Source organism: Micrasema longulum, unplaced genomic scaffold, assembly GCF_059751315.1.
Source record: "Micrasema longulum isolate JH-2025_06_02 unplaced genomic scaffold, ASM5975131v1 h1tg000953l, whole genome shotgun sequence".
Taxonomy (NCBI): Eukaryota; Metazoa; Arthropoda; class Insecta; order Trichoptera; family Brachycentridae; genus Micrasema; species Micrasema longulum.
This window is the reverse complement of record NW_028278144.1, coordinates 75,852-96,468: the sequence shown is the minus strand read 5'-3', so window position 1 is coordinate 96,468 and position 20,617 is coordinate 75,852. Positions and strand designations below refer to the sequence as shown.

General features: G+C 32.1%; 1 protein-coding gene across 1 annotated transcript in view; it reads right to left on the bottom strand.

The window, feature by feature from the left end:
• Window positions 1–20,617, bottom strand: part of LOC148277939 (zinc finger homeobox protein 3-like) — a 180,892-nt gene that overhangs the window by 146,052 nt on the left and 14,223 nt on the right. Inside the window, exon 3 of the mRNA XM_088232148.1 lies at window positions 15,475–18,658. Within this exon, the coding sequence (XP_088088274.1) occupies window positions 15,475–18,658 (3,184 nt within the window). The remainder of the gene's footprint in view (window positions 1–15,474; window positions 18,659–20,617) is intronic.

The window sequence follows — 20,617 nt, the reverse complement described above, 5'->3', positions numbered from 1 at the left end:
CCATAATGACTCCGTTGTATTATTACAGTCACATCGTCACTTAGCGCTGTTATTCAAATTTGGAATGAGCAACACGGCGTTTCTCTCGCACTTTGGCGCCAAAATGCTGCTGTCTCATCCGGTTATAATTTCATAGCAAGAAAATTATGTTGGCACAAGCTAATGCTTAGTCGACGGAGATTATTCCCGTAAACTACGGCAAGCGAAGAGCAATATAAGACCAACAATGTCGAAATAAATCTAAAAAAAGAAAAAATAATTTTAATTTTATTTAATAGCTTATAACAGGCGAGCAAGAAAGTCTATGACATTGCGGTTAATTGAATTTCCGAACTTTATGGTAAGAAATTGAATTCATGTTTACAAAAAGAAATTCGTATTTTTTTTTCCAACAATGGAAAACTTAATTTGGGAATGTATCCAAAATAAAACAAGTTTATTGGATTATAATTCTACTTTCTTTTTTATAAAATATACAAAAGGTATATTGTGACGCGTTTCGTTTTGTTAGGACATTTTCAAACAAACTAACTAAAATATATAAATGAAATCAATATTTTTATAATTATTATATTAATTTTAAAGTCATACCCTTACAAATATTTTTAAATATTGGAAGGTTTTTCCTCAATATAACCAAAATATTCCTCTAATATACTCAGTATACCCTAATTAAATTTTAATAACTCTACTTGTTTTGGCTTGTATCCACAAACATAAAATAGCAATTATTTTTAGTAAATAAGGAAAATTTGTAAATATTTTAGTTAGTTTGTTTGAAAATGTCCTTACAAGACGAAACGCGTCACAATATACCCTTTGTATATTTTATAAAAAATAAAGTAGAATTATAATCCAATAAACTTGTTTTATTTTGGATACATTACCAAATTAAATATGGAATTCTACCAATTGTCTGCATACACAATAAATGGAAAAGTTTTCTATTATTTACCTTTTTTTTAAATGATGGGTTTTGGTTGAGTTTAATTTAAATAATAAAATTAAAACAAACATTTGTGTTCTTATGATTTATCTCATTTGATTAACGCCATTTTCATTGAAAAATATAAATATAAAGAGCAAGAATCTTCTATCTATTTGAAATAAGAAATATCTATTTGAAAATTAAAACAAATACAATTTTTAGTCAAAGAACTTGTTTAGCCATTTTGGTGGCCATCTTTTTTACTCGCGAAAAACTTATTTATTTTATTAACATGTACGCCTGAATTGCCTTTTACAAAAGTTATAATATGAACATTTTTGGTTGAATTATTTTAAAAAGAAACACATTTTTTTTTACTTAAGATTTAGAAATAAAAATTAAACCAAATTAAATTAGTAAAATTTATGTAAAAATCAATTTAAAAAATGAAATATTTTAACTGATTAATGTAATATCGTATAAAAAGAAAATCATTAAGTTACTGTTTCATATAACAATTATACCGAAGGTTTAATTATTACCAATCGCCATCTCTGAAAAAGTCCCAAAGGTTGGTTTTGTATCGTCCATTCAAATATTTTAAAAACTTGGCTTACGTATCCGTGACATAACTTTTTAATTGCAATATTGTTTTTAACACTCGGATTGCTGCGACTAATAACCTAGCTGAGCTCCTAAACTGTAATGATACACGAAGAGAGACTGTTCGATTCATTACAGGGACGATAAAGCAGGCTAAGTTATTTAATGGTGGTATCTAGCTCCTTTTGTTTTTTTTGTGTCCAACTTTTACCATTTTTATTTTTTGTTATTTGTTCATGTAATATTTCTAGAGTTATTTTGTTTATTCTGATTCTGCTTTATTTTTATTATTGTTATCTACGGTAAAGATTTTAAAGTTTAAAAGCAAGGCACAAATAATTTGCAACTACAAAAAAAAACGTTTTTCATTGAAATATTCTTGTGTGCCTACTAAAACAAATACAATTAATATATTTACTCGGTTCACCCACCGACAGGCACTAACACATTTACACAGGGTTGTTAAACATTAGAGCGCCCTGTAGATGATAGTGTTGAATTTAGGATCTGAAAAGTTGTCGGTTGGCTCTGTGTTGAAAAGCCCAGTAAATTGTAGATAATTTGATGCAGCGCGGGAGGTCAGGTAAGTTCAACTGTTTGCCGCAACAAGGCGGTGGCGGTGCGAGCGAACTTAGGTGGCGGAAAAGTGTTTGAATTTGGAACGTGTTGCTTTTCCATTGTTCCGCAGATTCAATTAAGATGTTATTACGCTATGCGTATACTCCATTATTATATCCGCTTCCCCGGTGCGGGTAAAATAGTACAAGAAAATCTTATTCTTGTGACTGCATTTTTTTGCGTTTATCGTGGTAAAAAATACCTTCGCCGAAAATCAGTAGCGAAATAATAAATATTTTAGTAAAAAAATAAGCTAGGGTCAAAAATCACCAACGAATGACTTTTTAAGGTTCAGCTTGTAGTGAAATCCACATAAAAGGTATAAATTTCATTATTCAAGCGTACAAAATAAAAGAAAATAATGAAAAGCACATTATTTTTCGAAGTACTTTTACTTTTTTATTGAAATACGAGTATTTAAATTATAATTAATATTACTCTAAAAAAATAGCAGAATCACCAGTGACTGACCACTACTACCCCATTAAAAATAATACTCCGATTTAGTTACATCATAACATTATAAAACACCCTAACACATTGGAATATGGATATATTCAAAGAATTGCATAAGAAATAGCATCAAATAAAACACTTACCGCACCTTTCCTTATAAAAACACTATCAATCTCAGAACAATAACGGGAAGACGCACTATTACCATTTGACAACTCACAGTTCAAAACTGATATATTTGTTTCTTACCAAAAGATGTGTCCTAGTTTCTAGTGTTAAAAGTTTTTTGACTGGACACATGTAGCACTTCTATTGTGTTTTTTTTTTCTAACCATTAGTCATTTACTGGGGGGTGGTCATTTACTGGTGCTTTAAACCCTATGACGCCCTTGCCCGGAACCGAACTCAGGATATCAAGCATCAAAGTTTTAAGAGCCTTTATAAAAAATGTTTTTAATGTCATATAGAATAAACCAGTCAACTTTTTTTATTGACAATACAAAAGCAACAAAACTAACAAAAATATTATTTTAAAAAACTTTTTTTTTCTTGAAGAAATACTAGTGTTCTTCTACATTCAAATGTTTTTAATTTTAGTGGCCATTTTCAACAAATTGTAAATAATTTACTATTAAAAAATGGGAATCAAGTTTAGGTGGAGTGTAATACAAAACTAAACCTCTGATCCGCGAGTCCGCAACACTATTCACTGCTTTTTAAATATTTTAAACTATTTTATCTGGTTTTGTTGAGTTTTTTTTATTACAATACTTTTTTCTAAAGCACATAAACAAAATAAATCATAAGGAGAGGTCTCAGTAAAATATCCCAACGAGATTTTTCCATAGCACGAATTATGTCATACCCAAAACCCATACGACTTTTGCTCAGAGAAATCTCTCATTTATCGCACCGAGAGTGTTCAATATTTTGGAGGAGCGTATTAAGCTCTCAAGAACAAAAACTATTTTCAAGAGAGGAGTTAAGGACTGGATTTTCCTTAGTGGGAGGGATTTGAGTAGGAAACTCCTCGACGATTTTCTGAATGTTTGAGTTTACTGTTTACCATATTGATGTGCCATATATAAGTTATTTTGAATATTTTTTAGTGTTTCTGATTCTATATTTGTGGTGATATACTCATGTATCTGTGTCAACTAATTGCTCGTCTCATCTTAACTCAGGATATTGAGTCCCATGGAGTTGGTATTTATGTCTCAAATAATGTGCAATAAACTAATGTATGAAAATAAATATAATATGTATGTTTATTAATTTATATGCTTTCAATGATTATGTATGTACTCTCTTATTTGAATTTTAATTAACACGAATGTCTGGACACACAGTGAAAAACTATTATTTCATTGTTTATAGGGACAAAACATGTTTGATATTTAATGTTTTCGAATTTTCCTGTACGAAGACTTAAAAAAATATATGAATATAACTTGATGAAATTGAATTTAATTTGTTAATTTTGATATTATTGATTTTTTTTACTTATTAATATACGTTCTGTTAAGATAAATACAGTTTATAAACACTATCTTAACTTAACAAATTTTGTTTACCAAACTTATATTTTATGTATTGTTTATTGTTTGTAAACCATAAAAAATAAAAATATGCTCTACGTATTTATCTTTTTTTTTTCTCTGTTCTTTACTTTAATCCTAATAATGCCTAATACTTTATTTGTTTTTATATGCTAGGGTTTTATGGTATTATTGTAATGTAAAAGCCAATTAACATTTTTTTTATTTTACTGAACAGTTGCGGTAGACAAAATAATTTTTAATTGCCTAAAAAGGTAATTTGAAAAAAATAAGAAAAACACCTTTTTAAATTGATATGAACAAATCTCACATATACGTAAAAATATCAAAATAAATGTTTCCGCTTAGTGTTAAAGATAAAAACAGTTCAAATCAATTGACGGAAGTTACATTTTTTTATAAGAAATATCGGTTCAAAAATTCTACGCTTGTCGTATGTAGAAGTTAAAAATTATTTTAAAAAGGATGGTCTATATTTTGTCACAATTTACTGATTAAATGCGTTGTCTTTCAAACTTCCTCATCGCAAAAAACTCCGGCTCTGTTCAAATATGTATACATCAGTCGACTAATCGGAAATAATAACATAATAAAACACAATAATTTATAAATACCAGCGACAGAGTTGTCGAGCTTTCGACACGTTCGTATTTTCTTTGGATCGTTAGGCGTCGAACCCGCGACCTTTGGCGCTGCAGGTAACGACAATCACGTCTCACCTATTGTCTCACGGGTAATATTATGTTACATTAATTTTATAAAACGACCATAACTTCAAATAATTAATAAGATATCGTGCTTTCGAAAAGCTGTAGGTACTATAATACGAGTATTACATTAAACCTTAGTGATTTTGTGTAAGGGAAAGCAAAGAGGATTAAACGCCATATAACTATAACCGTTCAAAATATTTTGATACGACCTCTTTTTATCGCTTATTCACATGAATATCTAATGGTAAGAGCGTTTAGTTACAGTGCATACAATTTTTGGTTCGATACTTGACAAGGTCAAAATTAATTATTTTTTGTGTCTTCCTTTTTCCATTTTTCGGAATAGTTTTAGGTAAAAAAAAGTAAGATAATTTATTGAAATGTGTTTTATATGAATATTTAAAAAAATATTAATAAATACATCATTTATTAGTTTTATTTGTAAAAAAATAACTTACAATAAGTACAAACATATCAGGGGGTAATCATGCTGTAATGCGAATAAAAAGTCAAACTGGACGTTGCAAAAAACAAAAAAATGTATACACATTATTAGTTATGAACAAACTAGGTACAGTTTTAAAAAAAACAGTGCATTAAAGTATTTTTTTAGATACAGTAATAAAAATAATAAATTTTTAATTCGATGTTCTAAACAAGGCATTTATTTTTTCATTTAGTAATTAAATGAAAAATATTTACTTTATTTATTTATTATGTGTTTATATTTATAATGCATTACGATAATAATGCTTCTCAAAAAAGGGGAAAGTTTCCAAATACTGTACTAAATACTAAATATTGAACTGTACTAAATAATGAATACCATCCTAATTCATTGTATACCACAATACTTTAAGATATATTTTAATCGTTCGGTTAAAATATTTTTCCATGAAATATTTATCACAATTAAGAATAGAAATAATATTTACTAGTATAAAACAGGTATTTTTTAAAATCATCTTTGTTATTTGGTGAACGAATACTGTAGGTATAAAACTTCTATTGAAATGTCTTCCAACCAACTAACAGTATTTATTATATCTTTGATAATACAATATACCTTATAAATTGTCTGGAATTTCCCAACTTTCAAACCTTATACGCTGACACTTGTTTACGTGTGGTATTGTTTTTTTATTTAATAAAAACACTATACTCTCTACTCACATGTTTGAAAAGATTGCAAAAACAGCACTAGCTGCTTATTTCACGGTTTTCAATCGATACATTGGTATTGAAAATAACGAGATAGTATGTAGCTACCTGTAAGTATATTAAATAAAAACTACAAAGAACCTTTGTTGTGATAGAACCGTATCAATTTTACATTCGATTTTAAATTGGATTAATAAAATATCTATTCTATTTTCATGGACATTGATGTCCAGTAAACTATAAATTAGACGCTACTTAAAATTTGTACAAGAAATTTGTTAAGCTGGCTTCTGTTTTTTATTGGTAAAATTATAATTATTTTACAAGCATTGGTTTAAAAATGTACACGGAAAAAATAGGGGAAAATTAAACTTATTTTGACGTTTTTGAGAGTTGATTCCAAGTTTGTGTACGCGGTAGATAAACAAGATAATCATATGGTGCTGAAAGGGTAGATTATTTATTATGTTAGTATGAAAATTATCGTATTTTTATTCAATTTAAATATTCATATTTTTTTACATGTTTGTGTTAATGATTGAACGCAAAAACAAAATAGAATGTTTTCTAATTTTATTTCGTTATTGAAATATTTGTAACATGATGTAGATTTCTCAACAAAGAAACAAAAAATGTCATTTGTTACTTTTATCTAATTTACTGAAAGTTTCTGTTTTGTTACTCGTTAAAATACAGTAATTACATTTAACACAGTTATTCTGATGTAACAATGTACCATGTTGATGTTAATAATAGTAAAAAGAACGGATAAGTACGTGCGGGCATATTATCCCGTGAAAAATAATTACAAATCAAGTCATTTGGAAAGGAAATTTCATTACATTAGGCACACGATTGTATGCCTTAGGATCTTTACAATTCTGTACAGTGGCTCGTTTTACTTGAAATGTGAGCATTTTTTATCAACGCGATAGTTTGGTGGGAAAAAAACGAAAAAAGATTTGGATCTATTGAAATCACTGCTATAGAGTCGAGCAAAGAGTTTATGAACTAGATTTTTATTTATTCATTTGTTTAGTCGTCCCACAAAATGATAAAAATCATATTAATAAAATATTTAATACATAAAAATTAAATATGCATAAATATGTGTTCGTGACCATATTTGAATGTTTGTGTCTATGCATGTGCATGCACGTGGATATGTATTTTTGTAAATTCGTTACAAGTGCCTCGACTCAACGCAGACTTTTTAAGGGCTCTCATTTTTCAGTTTACAACGCCATAATCTTGAAGCAGAATGTAGGAAAGATGGGATATCTTTGACAGATATCCACACTGTCGTTAAAAATAGTTATCACGCGCCATTGTTCTTGGACTTTGCAACAATGGTGATTGGACTCATAAAGGTACCAAGGTAGCCAAAATCAGTGATCGAACATCCCATTTCCAAGATAAACAAAAATATTTTTTTTCCGAGAACCTTAGCCTTGTACATGACACGTAGAACTACAAATATATGTATAAAAAATAAAATAAAATTGTGTTTTTTTTTCAAAAATGTTTTTTTTATTTTTAAACTATTTTTTGTAGCTTTTGTACTTTATTCTTACGTTTATCAAATTATTGTTTAACAACAAATTGCACGCTGTAAACAGTTATAAAGGGTGACGGGTCTAGCAATATTATATATTATCACGTGTGTAATCTAGGTATGTATGTTCGGCTGTCGGTCATTGTTCCTTAATAAAATAAAATAGATAAAATGCGATTCTTTTACACAAACTAACATATTATTATATTATTATTGCATCTGGCCACCATCTTGTTGGCTAAGTAATGATTACTTAAAAATAATGTTTACTGGTTTTCAAGTACAGCTAATGAAAACCAAGTGACTTGTATGAAAAAAACTGTACTTTTCATTGTCAATTGATGTGCGTTTCATCACTCAAAATGTAATTAAGGTATATAAGTCTGATACAAAATGACTCTGTCCTAGATAAAGATTATATTCATCAAAAAAGACAAAGTGATAATCATGAAATGTACATATGGGAAGCAGCTAAATAATTTTGTCTCCTACACATTACTCTAATCGAAATAAAATTACACGGCTGACATTCCACGGTTTATGGTAGGTTCTCACAATTATTATAATCTAATTACAGGGACACCAAAAGACGAACGGTATAGTTAAACCAGCGCAGTGCCTCCTAGATTAAAGCACAAACAAGAATCGTTTGGATATCTAGCAAGCAACGCTGTATGAACTGAAAATTCGGTGACATTGTTCGTGATTTAATAATTTAGTACGTACTATTATTTGGCATATGATTTATTTCTTATATTTCTTTATAAACTATAGTATTGAGCGAGTTTCTAGAAAACATATCTCAATTATCATTACAATTATGTTTATATATCGGTAGTCAGATGGCAGAAGGGACCATCTGTATTTTTTTGTGTGTTTTAGTTTTCAAAAGTTTTAATAAATATTTCGGTAAATACACATAGAAAAAAAAATAAAAACAGCATTATTTAGAATTGTAATTTGTTATTTAAAAACAAAACTAAAATATTTTAGTTTGTGGATTGAAGTCTTGAAATTTAGCCTTTTTTTCAGCTCTCCTGAACATTTTTGAAAATTACAGATGGTCCCTTCTGCCATCTGACTACCAATATATATATTCTTTTTCTGTTGATTTCAATGGTACTCTTATTTTGTTTTTTTTTAATACTACTACATTTTACTATTATTTTGTTGATTTTAATGATACCATTATTTTGTATATTTGATTATATGTGATTCTTAATTTGTAAAATTTATATTTTTAAAATTATTTCTGATTATCTTTTTCACAAAATAAAATGAATATAAAACAACTTATTTGTTTAAAACAATTTTTTTTACAGACCGGTTTCAAAGCAACACAAGCCTCTATATCAAGGTACAATTGACAAATGAATTCTATCATATTTTATTTTATTTAACAGTGATTACTAAATATTACGTGGAGTCAAGTATTTGTGTCATGTCGTTCTCCTAAAGATGGAAAGTGTGAAGTGAGATGGGTACGATCTTTAAAACTAGACAAGAGTGGAGTAAAATGAATATTGTAAATTCGGCTATTTATTTTTACTTATTACAAATCACTTTTTTAATTTCTAAGATTTTCAAGTTTTTTAATTTTAGTATTTTATTTTTTGAACTTTTAATCCAGTGTCATTATTGAAATTATGATTATTTTCCATCAGGAGGTTGGCGATTTTTATAAAATTATTATTTAGGCACCTAAAGTGTTCTTCATTTCATTCATGTTCATCATTAGAGTTTCTTTTAGTTTTTTCAATGTAGATTGCATTGCAATAATTACAATTTAATCGGTATATGCCAGATTTATTATGTTTAGGGACTTAATCGTGATTATTTTTTAACAGTGTTCCTTTATTATTAGTAATGTGGAATGCAGGTTTAATGTTTTATGGAAGTTATTTTATTATAGTGAATAACCACAAAGTTCAAAATAACCAATAGCTTCAAATTTAAATTTAATAAAAATAATTTCTTTGACAACTATTTTTTTTCTCAACTAGATGCTATACCTACGCGGTCTAATGCACGTATTACATGAAAAAACTAATACTCTTTATTGCATTATCAAAATATGATTTTTCTTGCTTTTAAATATGCCAGCGCCCTTGAGGTGAGTTTCACCAAAATGGCTGTGTATACATTATTTTTAATAAAATGCTATTTTGAAATACACAAGACAAATACATTATTAATAAATTTCTCAAAGTGTACGTATATATTATTTAGGAGTAGTTTCTAAAGCCTAAGTCATTTGGCTCTTCTAACATTACTAACCCATGTATAAGCTATAACCGAGAAAATGGTAGGTAAGTATACTTCGGTGGTATTTAGGCAAAGAGGTTTAAGTCATTTTTTAGCTGATTGTGCAGAGAGGCCATTAAAAGTTTCTTACTGGCTTATTTCTTTAACATACAATTTTGTGGCTTATTAGTGGTTCATCAGACTACATTGTTAAAGTACAGTGCCTCAACTTCCTAGACCTTAACTTGGCGTTTTCACTGCAAAATATTTGCTTTACTCGCCAACTTTTGTAAGAAGCAGCACGGTTCACGCGCGCGGTATGTAAAATTTCAGTATATGAGTAATGGCGTGTATTATTTTAATTCAATTTAATTCGCATGCTATTAGCTTAGCGTGTGGAAAGCCAGATTCTGTCAAAGAGTTTCGAAAACTGTGGCTATCATTTTATGGGGTTATTCGGATTCTTTCCTCTCATTTCAATTATAGACCATTATTTCAAGCTCATTTTTTACCTTATTCCTCTAAGCTGTTGAAAATATTTATTTATTTAAATACAAACAAATATGTTTACGTCACACAAATCCACATACCTATGTGGTAACATGAAATAAATAAGACATAGTGTCTCCGCCTGTATTGAGATATCAATCCATATTAAGGCAATTGCCCTAGTTCCTAAATATATAAGTTAATGAATCAGGATTTCTTAGAAACCAGGTATGATAAAAACGCATTTTTTGTAATAAAATAGCTTTGGTTAAATTTAATTGACGATTTTAAAAAAAATATGTATGTATTTAAAAAAAATTAAAAACAAAAATTAAATAGCTATTATTTTTAGCAAATGTCAATGCCGTTAATAATTATTGCTAATGCTATTGCTAATGCAATAGTACTAATCTTCATAGTAAAGTCACGCCGCAATGGCGGAGCTATGAACCCGATTACGTGACAAATGTATTGTACAGTTAGTCGCTAACGAACCCATCCGCCATTATAATAATCTAATGTGGCAAATGGAATAATATACACTTAGCGCCTCGTGGACTGGATAGAGAAGCTTCCACTTGACTTATTCATTAAGTCGCCATTTTGCTAATGTTGCTCATTGCGGCCATCTTGGCTGCCATTTAAAATGCTTGCATATTCTTGTAATTAATTCCTTGAAAGTTAAGAGCCAATCAACTACCCAAATCACATTTTTTGCTATCGTCTATTACAAATGGAAAAAGCGAATTTATAATTTTACATTAGTGATTACATTTCAGTTTGAAAATTTAAAGGATTCACGGCCAGTTGCTCCTGAAAAAGATAAGTTGTTTTAAATAATTGTTGCGTTTTTGTCGAAATGGTCAAAACATTTTTCAAACAAATAATTTGTCAATTTCCACAAAAATGCAACAATTATTTAACTTCATTTAGTGCAACTGGCCATTAATTTACTAGAGAACAGAGCTCTTTTTTTAATGTGTAATTTTACTCGTTCCTGATTTTTACAACGAGGCGAGAGATTCGATATCGCTTTAAATAAAAAAAACTTTGTAATGTAAGTTATATATCAAAGGAATAATATTATTAGTCAACCTGAAATATCCTATTTTGTCAACGTGAAATACAAAACGCACTTGAAAATGTAGATTTTGTTGAAACAATATTTATACCTAGATTATATTGTAATAGAAATGCATCACGTAAATGCCAGAAAAAGTAAATTTCAAACTAAAATATTTATGCACGACAAAGACAAATAATACAGGTCATAATACAGAATAAAAAATGTTCTTCTAAACATTATTTTTTTAGAACCAAATAAATATCAACTGTCCATACTTACTTTTGTTGAAAAATAATATCTAAATGAAATAACACGAAACAAACAATAACAACATAAAAACACGAAACAATAAATAAATAAAAAGTGTTAGTGATTTAGAAGCATTCTGTATATCAGACTTTTTGAAGGTAAAATCCATCATCCCACAATAATTAGTTAATTTACTTTGTTACACATTTTAAAAGAATCATAAAGTATTAAAATTTAATCCGTTTTAAATACCAAACTAAACGGCCAAAATAAAGCTTAACCCAGTTTAATTATTGCTAAAAATCCCAAACAAAATTTGACCCTTTTATTAAAATTCTAATTATATTTGTGTGCACCCAATAAGTATTATTAGTTATTGTTATAATATGTGTAGTAGACAAACCTTTCTAAGAATCCTTAGGTCTCCAACACTGCTGTCATACCATTTCTTAATTTCCATTTTGGTCAACCACTTATCACCTGGTTTTTCCCACAGTAAAGTTATAATTAGGTACCTGTTTGCGTTACCAAAGTTCTCAGTAAGGCGAAACTCCAAATACAATAATTGATTTTGGCGGTTTCTCAATAATTATCAAATAATTTACCATTGAATTTTTAACCAAAGTGTTTGTGTTGTAAAATCATCTGTTTCATAATTTAAATCCCATAAAAATAATATTTATGTAATATTATACAGAAAGCTGTTCTGTATGAGCTACATGAAAATGGAATGGAATGGTTATATTTGTGTATTGTGTGTGTGAATGAGAACAAAAATGAAACAATAAAACTGAAAAATAAAAACACAAAGAAACAAAGGGAAAAAAACCATAAATGAAATAAAAGAAAATATAATTTTTAAAATATAAATATAATATTTATTTCAACAATCGACAGTTATCTAAAATAAATGATGCCTAAGTTATAATAATTATCAATCTAGTTCTACTTAGACTAAATGACTTAACAACGTTTTGTTCAACTAAATCTACAGATCGCTCTACCCCTACTCGGGGGTAGCATTTGACAATTAATTTCTCTACGTATACAATCACAATTTTCTGTACATAAATTAAACATAAATATCGAACTGATCAAAGTCGACTCAACAATTAAACAAGCAACCATTTTTATAGGAATCACAAATCTGTACAGAGATATAACTCTCTTACAAAGCAAGGTGAATTTCTAATATTTTTTTAAGTCATAATATATTTTTTGTGCTTAATTTTAAATAATCGAATAAAAACACTACTTTTAATTGAGATTTTTCTGTGAGATAAAATATTAAAGACAATGCATTCATTAACATTTTCCCATTCATCAAAATGGTTGTTTAACAAAAGGTACGGAGTTTTTAAAATCACAATGTCACAACTGCTTCTTTTCTCATTGAAATTCAGTTCTGTGTTACAATATTGGGCTTTATTAATAGGATATTTGAATATCAAATGCATTATATGGGCTCGAACACGTGCCCTTTAAGGGTAGATCTAGAATGAATAAAAGTCTTTCGAATACCTTAAATTTGTACATAAATATTTGCATATAGCATTTCTGGCACGCTTGTTCTGAATTTATACATACGTAAGTATGGCATTATGATAGAGGAATAACATCTCAGATTTCTAATGTATGTATGTACATGGTTTATAAAAACAGATTTTTTAAATTGAGTCACCGGGAAAATGGTTTGAAATTTTTTAGAGGAAAATAAATGTTTTTAAATCATTTTTTATAAGACGAGTACCTATTGATTTAAATACTATTTAGCACGTTTTAAGGCAATCGAATTTGTAATTTTTGTATTTTTATTTGACTTAAAAACATTTATTATTCGCTTAATATTATTATATTCAGTCGTGTGACGTATTATTTGTATCTCGAGTGTGAATAATATTAAACATTTAAATATTATATAAATGCTAGATTATTAAATTACAATGCAGTCTGATTTGAATTATAATTTGTAGAGTACAGTCGTTAACGGTTTTTAATACAATAAAGAAAATATCTTCCGAGGGGTGAAGACAATTCCTATAACCGGCTTCTTTATTTTAGCTCTGAGCATGTGTGAGAAAGATGATAAATATAATGATGGTCAGTTGAGATTTGTATACGCAGGGTCTCGAGTTCTATACCGGATTGGAGACAAAAGACTTTCATTTGAATAATTGCTCATTTATACCCATGGCGGCCTTCAAACATGTCCCCTACTTTATATGTTATATTACAAAACTCACCCCTCTTACGAACGATATTATCGTGTCTTCCGAACGCACCTACTTTGATTTTGATGGGACAGAAAATTACGGCAGTATCGTAGATCCGAACTCTTTTAGATTTACGAAACTAAAAATTGCAAAACGTAAAGGAAACTCGTATCATTTGCGATGCCGTTCCGTAACAAGTAATTTAATGGAGTGTAAAATTACTAATGAGACTTTGTTTCGATTTTGTGAAATGCTTTTATTTACGTGTTTTATGCATCGTGAATAGTTACCAAACTACTTGGCTAAAAATTACACGCATTGAAAAAGTCGCATGTCTACCGGATTGGAGGTAATCGCGAGCTGAGTTTGTTGTACCAGAAGAAGTGGACTTCTAAACGGTTTTTAACAGCCGAAGTTAAAAAAGAGCGTCCGTATTCTCCGCGGGACACACGACCGTGAATTTCCTTAATGTCTGGTACATAATTGAAGGTTTTGGTAATATATTGCTACAATTTTAATAAGAATCCAGCTCAATAAGCGCAGCTTTTTTATAAGGCAATATAGCGATTTGTCACGCGGTTAGAAAGATCGTGACAATCTACATAGACCAATTATTGGTTCGGCGAGTAAATAATTTGGCAACTGAGATTTTAATTACATCGATACGCAATACCCGATTGTGGAAACAGTACGTGAGAATTTCGTGATGTGTCCAGACCGGCGGTGGGCCATTGTGTGCGGCAGTGGCAGTTCCCTAACAGGTTATCCGAACTGGTAGCGCTGGTCTCCGGGCGCGGCGCGGAGACCGTCTCACGCCGCAAGGCCCTCTAGGCCCACAGGGGTGAGTCGCTCGGCGAGGGGTGGAGTACACAGTACATATGTGGCTCACAAACTGACAATGTCCATCAATTGCACTACTAAACGATTGTTAATAAATCCAACTTTTACTTCTTATAAGCGACAGTAATTTGGCAAAGATATCCAAGCGTTTTCTATATTATATCAATATATTTTTTAATATTAATAGTATTTACACAATAGTATCTAGTAGGATTTTTGTGTATTTTACACTTTGCATTTAAATATAATAATTATTATAAACATCGTTAGTGTGTTAAACGCGAGAGAGGGGGGGCAGCCGCCCCGCTCATACCCCCACCTCCCGAGGATAACTGACCAGCGGTGACGTCGCGCACACTGGGAGAAAAACATTAACAAAACGAAACATAAATAATTTTGATAAATGTCTTTACACATGTATAAATTTCCAAATATTATGTACAAACTGTTAAATGAACATATAATCTAATATAAAATGCAAATAAAACGTCACATACAAATAAATACAATAAAGTATCGTTAGACACTTGTCGAGTAAAAAAATAAAAATATGAATTACAGTCCACATATTGATTTAAGTTAACAAAAATAAATTTTCACCATTGCGCTCTGGAGCATTTTTCTTCCAGTGTCCACACGCTCACACATAGCACAAAAAGCACTACACCAACAAGACAAGCTATACAACATCAAATATTACGGAAGCGAGGTTTACGTTACAATTAGACTATACACATAGATCACAGAAAGGGCCGGAGAGCGGCTAGATGGGGCACTCACCGTTGGGCGGGTAGGCGGGCAGCGCGGGGAGCGAGGGGTGCAAGGCGCGCGGGCCTCCGGGCGGGGCGGGCGACGGCGTCGGGGCGGGTGCGCATAGGCGGCGCAGCAGCTCCTCGTCCCGCCCCTCCAGCGCCCCCAGCCCGGCCAGGCCGCCGAGGCGGGCGGCCATCAGCAGCGCCAGGCCGCCGCCCTCCTCGCGGGCGCCGTTGCCGCCTCCTCCGCAGCTGCCTTCCAGCGACGCTCGGACGGCGGCGATGTGTCCCTTGGTAAACACGTGGTCTTGAACGGAGTACTTGTGACTGTACTTGAACTGGCAGTGCTTGCAATCGTCGGGAGTGCGGGGGTCTCCATCAGAACCACCCGATGGCTTCTGCAGCGCCAGTTTGTACTTCTTTTCCTTGGCGCGCGCATTCTGGAACCAAACTTGTACCACGCGTTTAGGCAGGCCAATTTCTCTCCCGAGCATTTCGCATTCGGCCATCGTTGGAGTCTTGTAATCTCCAAAGAGTGACTTCATAATTTTTACTTGTAACGATGACATTTGCGTTCGATATCGTTTGCTACAATTTCCGGAAGAATTATTGCGATTGTTGCTTTGGGTTGAACTCGGTGAAGTTGGATTACTTTCATCGTCATAAAATTCCGTGGTTTCTGACATACTGTCAGATCGCTCATCGCACAGTGATCGTTCGCTCAAATCAGTTAAGGGTCCAGGTTCGCAACCACCACGCTCGTGATCCATATTTACTTTCATTGGTCGTGACAGATCCACTGGTTTGCTGAGATCGAGTGGAATCTCTCCTTCTGGTCTACCTCCAGTAGTTTCTTTGGTTTCACCACCATTTTGTTGGGCAACGGCGTGAGCTTGCAGTTCAGTTATATAGCGCTTCATAGATTCCTCGTTATACTGCTTAATAAATTTCTCCATATCGGGATGAAAGGGCGGAAATAAGGGGGGCATCATATTTGCCCCCCCTTGCGAAAAATTTCCTGGTTTATCCCCTTGCTGTGATCCAAAACTGGGAGAAGACTCCATGCTGAGTTCTTCGTCTGGCAGTGCGTCTATGTTTATCTCTCCACGGGAGCATTGGTCAGCGTGTTTTGTTGTTAAGTGACTTTCCAAAGCACTCTTTACTTTAAACAATGCTGGGCAAAATGGGCAACGTTTGTTGATGACTTGAGCGTGTGCTCTAAATTGACCTTTTCTCTCTCTGGCTCTTGTATTTTGAAACCAAACTTGTACCACTCTTTTTTTTAAACCTACTTCTCTAGCAATATTTTCTAACATTTTTCGAGAAGGGTTTGATTCAACTTGATATTTTTGATATAAATAGTCAAGTTGTTCAGGTAAAATCGTGGTACGTAACCTTTTGTCTTTTGGTTGATCTCCGGAATCTAACTCGACTTCAAAATCCTCGTATTTTCTTTTATTCATTTGATTGTTGAGCATTGACATTAGAGGATGAGGAACTCCGCTCGGATCGTTTCCTCCCAGAGAAGCATTTAACTGTTGCAACTGAGCATGTTGTTGAAGAATTCCAAAAGGAGAATCCGGTGGATAAGAAGGGAATAGATTTGGATTCATTAAATGAACAAGTTGATGTTCGCGCCATAATTCAAACCGAGGAAATACTAAATTACATTTATCGCATTGAAATGTTCCTTCCTTCTGTTCTCGCTCTCGTTCGCGTTCTCTGTCACGCTCAGATCCCCTTTCACTAGGTGTGGGTGTTGTAACCGGTGATAAAGGGTAGTTCGAACTTGACGGAGTGGGCGTTATAGGTTGCTGAGGTAAGGCCATGATCGGACTAGCTGGTACACTATGAATCTGAGGAGGTTGGTTGTCTCTATGTTGAGGCATCTGTTGTGATGGATGGTGTTGCTCAACAGTAGTGGTACTAGAATTAGAATCTTCACTACTCAAAGTGGCTGCAACTTGAGCTGCAGCAGCTTGTGCCTGAGCTGATCGTTTTGCATCCTCTTCCTTGAAGCAGTGTGTCTTTTGATGTCGAATGAGTTCATAATATCTTTGAAATACGAGTTGACACTTTTTGCATTGATAGTTCAAGCCCGGAGTTCTTTGAAAACGGTTAGCTCCAGCTTCATCAGGTATACCAGGAAGCGGTTGTTCTACCGCAGGCTGATTTTCATACACTTTTCTCGCTTTTTGTCTCGCATTTTGAAACCAAACAACAATCACTCTCGGACTAAGACCTAATAATTTTGAAAGATATTCAAGGTCGTCGTCTTTTGGATACGCATTATTTTCAAAAAATTCTTGTAGAACTTTGATTTGGTAGTCGGTAAATCTGGTTCGATTGGCTCGTTTACCGGATGACCCTCCGGAACTGTTAGATCCATTTGAATTGCCCCCGGAAAGTCCAAATTCATTTAAACCTCGACCAGGGCTTAAACTTCTGTTTGGGGTCATGGGTAAGACATTCGGGGGCAAATTGTTTGGGGAAGCGAAATTTTGTGGTGTTAGTTTTGGCGGAAGCATCGACGGATGATTTGATCCAGAAAGTTGAGGAACTTGAGGAATTGCCGAAGCTGGTATTGATTCTAGTTGCGATTGAATTATCGAACTAAGCGACATATGATTTGGCGTACTAGGACGAGACATGTTTTGAGGGTGGTGTTCAGACCCAGCTAGACTAGAAACGGGGCTTTGAGGTGGAAGGCCCATTGGAAAATTATAGAGTTTGTCTTCTTGGTGTTTATTATCGTAAGAATTGTATCTATTTATTTCCTCAGAGTTTATATCTTCGTGCGGTTCTAGTTTCACTGTATTTTCTTGTTGGTGAAATACAATTGGTGGTGTTGGTGCTGGGGATGGTTTCGGTCGTTTTTCTGGTGGGGGTTTGCCTTCATCAGAACTAGCTGAAGAATTCAAAGGTGTTACTTTTGTTTCTCCAGTCTTTTCATATTCTTCAAGATTGAGCGTCGTAGATGGCGGATTATTGAAATTGTAAGGTGAGTCTTTATTTCTTTGGCGTTCCTTGAATAACGTATTCCTGAACCAATGTTTGATTACTTTCGGTGGAAGTCCAGACTGCCCGGCCATCTCATGAATAGCTTCCTCGCTGGGGGAGTTATTGATATCAAAGTGTGCACGAAGGATCTTAAGTTGATCATCAGTGATGCGAGTTCTCGCACGCTTTTGATTCGCAGCGGCTGCGTTTGCCTACAGGAAAATAAAACATAAATAAGAAATTGACATGCAAACGTTCAGATATACAGTATAATAACATAATGGTTGATATTACTGAATATTAGAAATAATGAATGCATCATAATATAGGTACATAAATAAATTTTAATCCATGCACGAGTCCGAATTTCTGAGTTATAGAACTCATTGTGGGGATGAAAATACATTGGAAAAGTATTTTTAAACAGTTTAAAATATTGTTTGGATTTCAATAATAACTTATTTTTATGGAGGCGCCAATTTAAATTCCAGCGTGCCTAATAAAAAAACAAATTTTGAAGAAGGCTGTGTACGTTTTTAAGGGCATTGTTTTTACATTTTACGTTGAATGATGACATACTCAGAGGGGATGAATGACAAGATGCATAAAAGTGGAAGAAGCTAAGAATGTATGCGAGATGTATCATGTGGCGCTCGATCCTCTCAATCATTACAATTATGCTTTAAAAAACATAAATGTCCTTTGATGATTTTTAAGGAGCTACTTAGGCGACGAATCTCAAACTTATAAAAATCTATAAAGAATTATTAGGTATGCCATATTTATATTTTCCGTTTTATTTTTAATACAACGTTACATGGCTGCACAAAACATGTGTATAAGCCCATATTCTATGCGTGTTTGACACAAAAAATACACCATCTTTGGAAGCAATAATGCTAGAAAAATACACGTTTCAAATAGCCAGCTAATTTAAACACCGCTAACGAAGAATCGGAAGAATCCCTATCCTAAATCCGCCAACAAAGCCCCGTTGACGAACACAAAACTCAGGTAACGAGAAAAAAAACGCAATAATAATAGTTCTCCGAATCTAAAATTCATCCTTTTGGAACAAAGGACTCATCTTTCGCTCTCTCGTTCTCTCTCGCCTCTCACTCGCGTTCACCCATTATGGAGGACCATGACAATAGTACGAGTAACAAGAATAGTTACTGAACAAACAACAGATATAACAATGCAATCCGATGGAGGTTTTCGAAGTGTTCTTCGCGTCACCTGGCATTTCATGTTTGTGAGGATCGATTTTATATGGATCTCGTAATCGAGATAGTTATTATTATTAACTTTATTAAGTCAATTAATAAATAATAACTATTGTTATTATTATTTATTTACGCCGCGTAAAGATAATTTTATTCTCAAACATTTATTTCACATTACTCGTAATATATCAGGAATGCGCTTGTATATTTTTAAATTTAAGATTGCATGTTCGCTCGAGTATTCTAGGCTATATTTTAAATAAAATTTTGTACCAAACAAATCAACTATCGTCACCTTAATTCATCTATACCTAAGATTAATTGATAATCAATGTAATGAGTTTAGTTTCTTAACTGTTATACTATTAAACTTAAACATATATGTATGACATATAAGTACAAAATAAGAAAAAAGGTTATTCTATGTTTTAATAATAATTCAATCGTTATGTTAGTTTTGTTAATTATGTGTAGCTACTAAGATAAATATACAGTTTTTTCCGGTTGTGTATGTTATAAAATGTACGATTCATCGAACTCTACATAATAGAACATTATTGTACATAATATTTTTTTCATCCACGTAATGGGAAAAGTAAAAAAAAAAACATTGATTCTCATGCAATATATATTTTTTTAAATCGCCATTTAAAAAAAAAACATTTTAAATAAAAATAAAGATAGGCTTTAAATTATTTTGTTTCTGTTTATTTATGATAATTGAAATTATTATTATTTCCTAAAGGAAAACATCGTACAATTTAAACGACTGCAAATCTTGTACCTATTGATAAGTTGCACAAATTATTATTTAATTTACTTTATTAAACTACTTTAATTTTGATTTTAAATGTGATTTTAAATTGCAATATTTCACAGCCCCCGGACAGGCACCTTCTAGCTTAACCTGATCGTCTTACCTTCATGTGACAAAAGATCGAGATA